General features: G+C 56.8%; 1 protein-coding gene across 1 annotated transcript in view; it reads right to left on the bottom strand.

Annotated features, from left to right (window-relative positions):
• Nucleotides 1-3,084: 3,084 nt before the first annotated feature.
• Nucleotides 3,085-12,203, bottom strand: part of LOC125686310 (proto-oncogene vav-like) — a gene marked incomplete at its 5' end in the record, with an annotated part of 38,547 nt that continues 29,428 nt past the window's right edge. The window contains 7 exon segments of the mRNA XM_048930090.1: nt 3,085-3,203; nt 3,295-3,443; nt 6,558-6,672; nt 6,781-6,868; nt 7,876-7,992; nt 8,316-8,347; nt 9,995-10,060. Of these exon segments, the coding sequence (XP_048786047.1) occupies nt 3,150-3,203; nt 3,295-3,443; nt 6,558-6,672; nt 6,781-6,868; nt 7,876-7,992; nt 8,316-8,347; nt 9,995-10,060 (621 nt within the window).

Raw genomic sequence — 12,203 nt, forward strand, 5'->3', positions numbered from 1 at the left:
AGAAATCCCCAGAGGCTCAAGAGATTCTGAGGACCCCATGAAGACCCCAAGAGATTCAAGGAGACCTTGGAGGCCCCAAAATACTCAAGGAGACACCATGGAGACCCCAAAAGATGCTCAAGGGGATTCTGATGAGCCCATGGGGACCCCAAGAATCTGAAGGAGACCCCAATAAATGCCAAGAGGCTCAAGAGATTCTGAGGAGCCCGTGAAGACCCCAAGAGATTGAAGGAGACCTTGAAGACCCCAAGAGATTGAAGGAGACCTAGGAGGTCCCAAGGCACTCAAGGAGACCTTGGAGGTCCCAAGGCGCTCAAGGAGACCCCATGGACCCCACAGAGACCCCAAGATGCTCCAAGAGTCCCCAAAGAGCACAAAGAGACCCCAGGATGCTCAAAGAGATTCTGAGGAGTCCGTGAAGACCCCAAGAGGTTGAAAGAGACCTTGAAGGCCCCAAGAGATTGAAGGAGACCTTGAAGGCCCCAAAATACTCAAGGAGACCCCATGGAGACCCCAAAAGATGCTCAAGGGGATTCTGATGAGCCCATGGGGACCCCAAGAATCTGAAGGAGACCCCAAGAATCCTACAGAAATCCCCAGAGGCTCAAGAGATTCTGAGGAGCCCATGAAGACCCCAAGAGATTGAAGGAGACCTTGAAGGCCCCAAGAGATTCAAGGAGACCTTGGAGGTCCCAAAATACTCAAGGAGACCCCATGGACCCCACAGAGACCCCAAGATGTTCCAAGAGACCCCAGAGTACACAAAGAGACCCCAGGATGCTCGAAGAGATTCTGAGGAGCCCGTGAAGACCCCAAGAGGTTGAAGGAGACCTTGAAGGCCCCAAAATACTCAAGGAGACACCATGGAGACCCCAAAAGATGCTCAAGGGGATTCTGATGAGCCCATGGGGACCCCAAGAATCTGAAGGAGACCCCAAGGACCCTACAGAAATCCCCAGAGGCTCAAGAGATTCTGAGGAGCCCATGAAGACCCCAGGAGATTCAAGGAGACCCCATGGACCCCACAGAGACCCCGAGATGCTCCAAGAGACCCCAGAGGACACAAAGAGACCCCAGGATGCTCAAAGAGATTCTGAGGAGCCCGTGAAGACCCCAAGAGATTGAAGGAGACCTTGAAGACCCCAAGAGATTGAAGGAGACGTTGGAGGCCCCAAAATACTCAAGGAGACCCCATGGAGACCCCAAAAGATGCTCAAGGGGACTCTGATGAGCCCATGGGGACCCCAAGAATCTGGAGGAGACCCCAAGGATCCTACAGAAATCCCAAGAGGCTCAAGAGATTCTGAGGACCCCCATGAAGACCCCAAGAGATTGAAGGAGACCTTGAAGGCCCCAAGAGATTCAAGGAGACCTTGGAGGTCCCAAAATACTCAAGGAGACACCATGGACCCCACAGAGACCCCAAGATGTTCCAAGAGACCCCAGAGGACACAAAGAGACCCCAGGATGCTCGAAGAGATTCTGAGGAGCCCATGAAGACCCCAAGAGATTGAAGGAGACCTTGAAGGCCCCAAGAGATTCAAGGAGACACCATGGAGACCCCAAAAGATGCTCAAGGGGATTCTGATGAGCCCATGGGGACCCCAAGAATCTGGAGGAGACCCCAAGGACCCTACAGAAATCCCCAGAGGCTCAAGAGATTCTGAGGAGCCCATGAAGACCCCAGGAGATTGAAGGAGACCTTGAAGGCCCCAAGGCGCTCAAGGAGACCCCATGGACCCCACAGAGACCCCGAGATGCTCCAAGAGACCCCAGAGGACACAAAGAGACCCCAGGATGCTCGAAGAGATTCTGAGGAGCCCGTGAAGACCCCAAGAGATTGAAGGAGACCTTGGAGGCCCCAAAATACTCAAGGAGACACCATGGAGACCCCAAAAGATGCTCAAGGGGACTCTGATGAGCCCATGGGGACCCCAAGAATCTGAAGGAGACCCCAAGAATCCTACAGAAATTCCAAGAGACTCAAGAGATTCAAGGAGACCTTGAAGGCCCCAAGGTGCTCAAGGAGACCCCATGGACCCCACAGAGACCCCAAGATGCTCCAAGAGTCCCTAAAGAGCACAAAGAGACCCCAGGATGCTCAAAGAGATTCTGAGGAGTCCGTGAAGACCCCAAGAGGTTGAAAGAGACCTTGAAGGCCCCAAGAGATTGAAGGAGACCTTGAAGGCCCCAAAATACTCAAGGAGACCCCATGGAGACCCCAAAAGATGCTCAAGGGGATTCTGATGAGCCCATGGGGACCCCAAGAATCTGAAGGAGACCCCAAGAAATCCCAAGAGGCTCAAGAGATTCAAGGATACCTTGAAGGCCCCAAGAGATTGAAGGAGACCTTGAAGGCCCCAAAATACTCAAGGAGACCCCATGGAGACCCCAAAAGATGCTCAAGGAGACTCTGATGAGCCCATGGGGACCCCAAGAATCTGGAGGAGACCCCAAGGACCCTACAGAAATCCCACAGTTTTCAGCTTTGGGGTGCGTTGAACTGCCCACCCAGGGGCTGGGACCCCTCCGTTGGGTCTCAAAACCCCATTTTAAGGCCCCTCGCAAGCTCAAACCTGATGTTTTTGGGTCCGTTCTCTCGCTTTTAGCATCCGACCTCCCATCCAGCCTCAAGAACAGGATTCAAAGGTCCATTTTTGGGGACAATTTCGGGCCATTTGGGGGCAGTTCCTCGCTCCAGCCTGATCTGCATCCACCGGTTCCCCCTTCTTAGGGTCACCAATGCGCCGGCCCCATAACCTCCTCCTCGTTTCCTACCCCAACGCCTGCATCCCTCCCTGACGCCCCCGACCCCATAACCTCCCTCCCCACCCCCCCCACACCCGCGTCCCTTCCCGCAGACTTTGGGCCCCACGGCCCACGCTGGGTCCCTTCCCCCCATCCATCGATCACCCTTGGGACCTTGGCCCCATTCCTCGCCCCGATCCCTGGATCCCGTCCCAGCAAATCCAACCCCGCAGCCTCGTCCTCGCCCTTTTTTATTGCTCTCTTTGGAGGCATAAATTAATTAAAGGGGGAAGGAGGGGATGCAGTGACCTCAAAAAGGGGGGGGGGGGGGGTGCAGAAGGTGTGGGGTTGGTTGGGGGATGTAGGGGAGGGAAAGGGGGGGACATTGAGGGGTCCTGCGGTCAGCAATACTCCGAATAATCCTCCTCCACGTAGTTGGCGGGGAACCATCCGACCTGGGGGGGGGGGAGGAGGAAGGATATGGGGTGAGGCCCTATGGGGCGGGGAGAGGGGAAAAGGGGTCGTGGGGGTTCTGTGGGGCCGTACCCGCCCATAGATCTCCCCTTTCCACCATCCCGGATGCCCCTTTTTGCTGAGCACGCGGATGATGTCCCCTTCCCGCAGCGTCAGCTCCGTCCGGTCGCGGGCGCAGAAATCATAGCGAGCTTTGGCCGACCCGAAATTACGCACGGCCCCTGTGGGGTTTGGGGGGTTAAGAATGGGTCACCCCACAGCCCACCCCATGGCCGAGCCTCCCCTTCTTCCACCCCCCCCAACCCCCCCAAATCCCCATTGCTGTCACCCCACAACTCAACCCATCACCCCACAACTCAACCCATCCCAACTCGTCACTCTCAGCCGTTCCTCCTTTCTGCCATCCATAATGATGGACCCCAAAACTCTGCCCCACCGCCACCCCATCTTCCCCCCCCCCCCAAATCCCCATTGCTGTGACCCCACAACTCAACCCATCCCGACTCGTCGCCCCCAAATCCCCATTGCTGTCACCCCACAACTCAACCCATCCCGACTCGTCGCTCTCGGCCGTTCCTCCTTTCTGCCATCCATAATGATGGACCCCAAAACTCTGCCCCACTGCCACCCCATCTTCCTCCCCCCCCCCAGCCCCCCCTAAATCCCCATTGCTGTCACCCCAGAACTCAACCCATCACCCCACAACTCAACCCATCCCGACTCATTGCTCTCGGCCGTTCCTCCTTTCTGCCATCCATAATGATGGACCCCAAAACTCTGCCCCACTGCCACCCCATCTTCCTCCCCCCCCCCCCCAAATCCCCATTGCTGTCACCCCACAACTCAACCCATCACCCCACAACTCAACCCACCCCAACTCGTCGCTCTCGGCCGTTCCTCCTTTCTGCCATCCATAATGATGGACCCCCAAAAATCCGCCCCACTGCCACCCCATCTTCCTCCCCCCCCCCCCCAAATCCCCATTGCTGTCACCCCACAACTCAACCCATCCCGACTCGTCGCTCTCGGCCGTTCCTCCTTTCTGCCATCCATAATGATGGACCCCCAAAACTCTGCCCCACTTCCTCCCCTTCTTCCTCCCCCCCCAACCCCCCCCCACATCCCCATTGCTGTCACCCCACAACTCAACCCACCCCAACTCATCGCTCTCGGCCGTTCCTCCTTTCTGCCATCCATAATGATGGACCCCAAAACTCTGCCCCACTGCCACCCCATCTTCCTCCCCCCCCAACCCCCCCCAAATCCCCATTGCTGTCACCCCACAACTCAACCCATCCCAACTCGTTGCTCTCAGCCATTCCTCCTTTCTGCCATCCATAATGATGGACCCCAAAACTCTGCCCCACCGCCACCCCATCTTCCTCCCCCAACCCCCCCAAACCCCCATTGCTGTCACCCCACAACTCAACCCATCCCAACTCGTCGCTCTCATATCCCAAATCCCACCCATTCCACCACCTCCATCCCATATCCCAAATCCTAATCATCCCATCACCACCACCACCTCCATCCCACCCCACACCCCAATTCCCACCCACCCCACCACCTCCATCCTGCCCCATATCCCAAATCCGACCCACCCACCTCCATCCATTCCCATACCCCAAATCCCATCCATCCCAACACCACCACCACCTCCATCCCACCCCCTACCCCAAATCCCACCCATCCCATCACCTCCATCCCATATCCCAAATCCTAATCATCCCATCACCACCACCACCTCCATCCCACCCCATAACCCAAATCCCACCCAGCCCACCACCTCTATCCCACCCCAATACCCCAAATCCTACCCACCCACCTCCATCCATTCCCATACCCAAATCCCATCCATCCCATCACCTCCATCCCATATCCCAAATCCTAATCATCCCATCACCAGCACCACCTCCATCCCACCCCCTACCCCAAATCCTACCCATCCCACCACCTCCATCCCCATCCCATCACCACCACCACCTCCATCCCACCACATATCCCAAATCCTACCCATCCCATCAGCTTCACCCCATACCCAAATCCTACCCCATCCCACCACCACTACCACCACTTCCATCCCACCCCATACCCAAATCCCATCCATCCCAACACCACCACCACCTCCATCCCACCATATAACCCAAATCCCACCCATCCCACCACCTCCATCCCACCCCATACCCCAAATCCTACCCACCCACCAATACCACCTCCATCCCATATCCCAAATCCTATTCATCCCACTGCCACCACCACCTCCATCCCACCCCATACCCAAATCCTACCCCACCCCACCACCACCACCACTTCCATCCCACCCCACACCCCAAATCCCACCCATCCCATCACCTCCATCCCATATCCCAAATCCTGATCATCCCATCACCACCACCACCTCCATCCCACCCCCATACCCCAAATCCTACCCACCCACCTCCACCCCACCCCATAACCCAAATCCTACACATCCCACCACCTCCATCCCACCCCATACCCCAAATCCTACCCACCCACCAATACCACCTCCATCCCATATCCCAAATCCTATTCATCCCACCACCACCACCTCCATCCCACCCCATATCCCAAATCCTACCTATCCCATCAGCTTCACCCCATACCCAAATCCTACCCCATCCCACCACCATCACCACCACCTCCATCCCACCCCAATACCCCAAATCCTACCCACCCACCTCCATCCATTCCCATACCCAAATCCCATCCATCCCACCACCACCACCTCCATCCCACCCCACACCCCAAATCCCACCCATCCCACCACCTCCATCCCATATCCCAAATCCTAATCATCCCATCACCACCACCTCCATCCCACCCCATAACCAAATCCTTCCCACCCACCTCCATCCCATCCCATACCCAAATCCCACCCATCCCTCCACCTCCATCCCGCCCCACACACCAAATCCTATTCATCCCACTACCACCACCTCCATCCCACTCCATATCCCAAATCCCACCCATTCCACCACCTCCATCCCATATCCCAAATCCTAATCATCCCATCACCACCACCACCTCCATCCCACCCCCCTACCCCAAATCCTACCCACCCACCTCCACCCCACCCCATAACCCAAATCCTACACATCCCACCACCTCCATCCCACCCCACATCCCAAATCCCACCCCACCCACCACCACCTCCTCTGCCCCCCATCCCACCACCACCACCTCCCGTGGGTCCCTGCTGCCTCTGTTCCACCACCACTCATCCCGGTGGACCCCACCACGTCCATCCAAACCCCATGGCGGACCTTCCCCCATCCAACCCACCATCCCCCCCCAATCCCTGCCCCACATCCTACCAGGGGGTCGTGGGCTGGTCCTCCTCTCGGGCTCCTTGAATGGCACCAGCAGGGCCGTGTCCAGAGCCTTGAAGCAATCCTTGAGCGAGTTGCACTGGTAGAACTCTACCAGATCCTATGGGGGATGCGACGGTGGGGTCACCACAAGCCCCCAGCCCCATCCTGCTTCCCCCAGGCAGCGGGGTTGGGGTGAGAGGACGGGGAATGGGGGTCCGACGCTCACCACCAGCCCCTTGAAGGCCTTCTTCTCGTTGAGGCGATACAGCCCCTCGCCCGTCATCACCTTGATGTGCTTCACCTCCGCACGGTACCTGGGCAGGGGGATGTGGGGCTGGGCACTGCCACCACCCCCCCTCTGATCCCATCCCCAAATCCCACCCACCCATCACCTCCATCCCACCCTATAACCCAAATCCCACCCATCCCAATACCACCACCACCACCTCCATTCCACCCCACAACCCAAATCCAATCGATCCCACCACCACCTCCATCGCACCCCAGAACCCAAATGCCACCCATCCCATCACCCCGACCCCATACCCAAATCCTACCCACCCCACCACCTCTATCCCACCCCATAACCCAGATCCAACCCATCCCACCACCACCTCCATACCACCCCATACCCAAATCCTCCCCATCCCACCACCATCACCACCTCCATCCCACCCCATAACCAAATCCCACCCATCCCAATACCACCACCACCACCTCCATCCCACCCCATACCCCAAATCCCACCCATCCCATCACCTCCATCCCACCCCATACTCAAATCCTACCCACCACCACCTCTATTCCACCCCATACCCAAATCCTACCCATCCCATCACCTCCATCCCACCCCATACCCAAATCCTAATCATCCCAACACCTCCATCCCACCCCAGAACCCAAATCCCACCCATCCCACCACCTCCACCCCATACCCAAATCCTACCCATCCCACCACCTCCATCCCACCCCACACCCCAAATCCTACCCACCCACCTCCATCCATTCCCATACCCAAATCCCATCCATCCTACCACCACCACCACCTCCATCCCACCCCATACCCAAATCCTACCCACCCACCCATCACCTCCATCCCACCCCATACCCCAAATCCCCCCCATCCCACCACCTCCACCCCTTACCCAAATCCCACCCATCCCACCACCATCACCTCCACCCCACTCTCAAGATCCATCCCTACCCTTCCAATCTGACCGCCATACACCATGGAGGACCTCCCTACATCCCCCCCATCGTCACCACCCGACCCCCCCCCAAATCCTGAGGCTCGTCCCCACGGATGCCCCCCAAACCCTACTTGATGCTGATGGCAAATTCTCCCGTGTCCTTCACCCGCTGCCGCACCAGGAACGTGCCATCAGAGCGGGGGGTCAGGATCTGTTCCGCTTCCCCCCTTTCCATGGGGCCGGCGTACCTGGGGTGGGGAAGGGTGGGCTTCTGAGACCCCCAAATCTGCACCCCATTGTTGTTATGGGGTGATATGGGGGGGGGGGGGAGGGTTGTATAGGATCTATGGGGCTCCGGGGAAGGATGGGGGAGGGTCTGTGTGCTGGGGTGACTCTGGTGACTTGATGAGGGTTTGAGGCCATAGGGTGACCCCAAAAATGATGAGGTGAAGGATTCGTTGGGTCCCTGTGGCTATGGGGTGAGGATTGGGGTGAGGGGCCGGCGACTATGGAGGCCTTAAAAGACAATTTGGGGTTATGGGGTGGGATTCGAGGGGACCCCAACACTGACCAGAGGTAGACAGAGAGATCCGGCAGCGGCGCCTGTGGGGCAGAGGGAGGGATGGGGATGAAGGGGGGCAGAGGGCGCCTCCCCCAAAGCCCCCATATCCCACAGACACCCCCATATCCCACAGACAACCCCATATCCCACCCCCATATCCCACAGACACCCCCTTATCCCATAGACACCCCCTTATACCACAGACAACCCCATATCCCACCCCCATATCCCACCCCCATATCCCACAGACACCCCCTTATCCCACAGACACCCCCATATCCCACCCCATATCCCACTGACACCCCCATATCCCACAGACACCCCCATATCCCACCCCCATATCCCACAGACACCCCATATCCCACAGACAGCCCCATATCTCACCCCCATATCCCACAGACACCCCCATATCCCACAGACACCCCCTTATCCCATAGACACCCCCTTATCCCACATACACCCCCATATCCCACAGACAACCCCATATCCCACCCCCATATCCCACAGACACCCCCTTATCCCACAGACAACCCCATATCCCACCCCCATATCCCACAGTCACCCCCTTATCCCACAGACAACCCCATATCCCACAGACACCCCCATATCCCACAGACACCCCCATATCCCGCCCCCTTCTCCCACAGACACCCCCATATCCCACAGACACCCCCAAATCCCACAGACACCCCCATATCCCACCCCCTTATCCCACAGACACCCCCATATCCCACCCCCATATCCCACAGACAACCCCATATCCCACAGACAACCCCATATCCCACCCCCATATCCCACAGACACCCCCATATCCCACAGACACCCCCTTATCCCATAGACACCCCCTTATACCACAGACAACCCCATATCCCACAGACACCCCCATATCCCCCCCCATATCCCACAGACACCCCCATATCCCACCCCCTTATCCTACAGACAACCCCATATCCCACAGACACCCCCATATTCCACAGACAGCCCCATATCCCATAGACACCCCCATATCTCACCCCCACATCCCACAGACACCCCCTTATCCCACAGACAACCCCATATCCCACCCCCATATCCCACCCCCATATCCCACAGACACCCCCTTATCCCACCCCCATATCCCACAGAAACCCCTTATCCCACAGACAACCCCATATCCCACAGACAACCCCATATCCCACCCCCTTATCCCACAGTCACCCCCATATCCCATATCCCACCCCCTTATCCCACAGAAACCCCATATCCCACAGACACCCCCATATCCCACAGACACCCCCATATCCCATAGACACCCCCATATCCCACCCCCATGTCCCATATCCCACCCCCATATCCCATAGACACCCCCATATCCCACCCCCGTATCCCACAGACACCCCCTTATCCCGTAGACACCCCCATATCCCACAGACAACCCCATATCCCACCCTTTATCCCACAGACACCCCCATATCCCATAGACACCTCCATATCCCACAGTCACCCCCATATCCCACAGACACCCCCATATCCCACAGTCACCCCCATATCCCACAGACACCCCCATATCCCACCCCCATATCCCACAGACACCCCCACATCCCACGAAACATCCAACATATGGGGCACATCCCCACCGTGCCCAGCCCTTGCAGCTCCTTGGAGACGTTGTAGGGGATCTCAGGGTGTTTTGGGGTCCCTGTACTCACACAGATGAAGGGTCTGACAGCAGCACAGGGGAACCAGCCCGTCTCACCATTGACCACGTTCCTGCCCTGCAGACAAAGCCCCACATGGAGACCCATCCTCAGTACGGCTGTAGGAACCCGGCCCCACTTTGGGGTCCGTCCTGACACAGCCGTGGGGGCGCATCTCTCCATAAAGGGTCTGTCCCAATAGTGAGGGTCCATCCCTACAATGCTTATAGGGGATTTGTCCCCACTATGGGATCCATCCCGACAAGGTTGTGGAGACCCATCTGGCCATAAAGGATCTGCCCCACGATGGAGATCCATCCCTACAGTGGTTATAGGGGATCCGTCCCCACTATCAGTGGTTATAGGGGATCTGTCCCCACTATGGGGTCCATCCTAATGTGGCCATGGAGACCCACCTTCATCATGGCCATAAAGGATCTGCCCCAAAAGTGAGGGTCCATCCCTACAATGGTTATAGGGGATCCGTCCCCTCTATAGGATCCATCCTGACACAGCCATGGAGACCCACCTTCATCATGGCCATAAAGGATCTGTCCCCACAATGGAGATCCATCCCTACAATGGTTATAGGGGATTTGTCCCCATTATGGGGTCTGACCTGACGTGTCCATTAAGACCCACCTTCATCATGGCCATAAAGGATCTGCCCCCATGATGGAGATCCATCCCTACAATGCTTATAGGGGATCCGTCCCCATTATGGGGTCTGACCTGACGTGTCCATTAAGACCCACCTTCATCATGGCCATAAGGGATCAGCCCCCACACTGAAGGCCTGTCCCTACAATGGTTATAGGGGATTTGTCCCCACTATGGGGTCTGTCCTGACACAACCACAGAGACCCACCTTCATCATGGCCATAAAGGATCTGCCCCCACAATGGAGATCCATCCCTACAATGGTCATAGGGGATTTGTCCCCACTATCAGTGGTTATAGGGGATTTGTCCCCACTATGGGATCCATCCCAACACAGCCATGGAGACCCACCTTCATCATGGCCATAAAGGATCTGCCCCCACGATGGAGATCCATCCCTACAATGGTTATAGGGGATTTGTCCCCACTATGGGGTCCATCCTGACGCGGCCGTGGGGACCCATCTGGCCATATAGGATTTGCCCCATGATGGAGATCCATCCCTACAGTGGTTATAGGGGATCTGGCCCCTGTATAGGATCCATTCTGACACAGCCATGGAGACCCACCTTCATCATGGCCATAAAGGATCTGTCCCAAAAGTGGGGGTCCATCCCTACAATGGTTATAGGGGATCTACCCCCACTATGGGGTCCATCCCAACACAGCCATAGGGACCCATCTGGCCATAAAGGATCTGCCCCACGATGGAGATCCATCCCTACAATGCTTATAGGGGATTCATCCCCACTATAGGATCCATCCTGACACAGCCATGGAGACCCACCTTCATCATGGCCATAAAGGATCTGCCCCAATAGTGAGGGTCCATCCCTACAATGGTTATAAGGGATCTGTCCCCACTATGGGGTCCAACCTGAAGTGGCCATGGAGACCCACCTTCGTCATGGCCATAAAAGATCTGCCCCCATAGTGAGGGTCCATCCCTACAATGGTTATAGGGGATCCATCCCCACTATGGGATCCATCCTGACACAACCACAGAGACCCACCTTCATCATGGCCATAAAGGATCTGCCCCCACAATGGAGATCCATCCCTACAATGGTCATAGGGGATTTGTCCCCACTATCAGTGGTTATAGGGGATTTGTCCCCACTATGGGGTCTGTCCTGACACGGCCATGGAGACCCACCTTCAACATGGCCATAAAGGATCTGCCCCCACATTGAAGGCCTGTCCCTACAACGGTCATAGGGGATCCATCCCCACTTTGGGGTCCATCCTGACACAACACAGAGACCCACCTTCATCATGGCCATAAAGGATCTGTCCCAGTAGTGAGGGTCCATCCCTACAGTGGTTATAGGGGATCTGTCCCCACTATGGGATCCATCCCAACAAGGTTGTGGAGACCCATCTGGCCATAAAGGATCTGCCCCCACGATGGAGATCCATGCCTACAATGGTTATAGGGGATTTGTCCCCACTATGGGGTCCATCCTGACCTGTCCATTAAGACCCACCTTCATCATGGCCATATAGGATCTGTCCTAGTAGTGAGAGTCCATCCCTACAATGGTTATAGGGGATCCGTCCC

The sequence above is a fragment of the Lagopus muta genome, chromosome 34 (genome assembly GCF_023343835.1).
Source record: "Lagopus muta isolate bLagMut1 chromosome 34, bLagMut1 primary, whole genome shotgun sequence".
NCBI classification, from domain to species: domain Eukaryota; kingdom Metazoa; phylum Chordata; class Aves; order Galliformes; family Phasianidae; genus Lagopus; species Lagopus muta.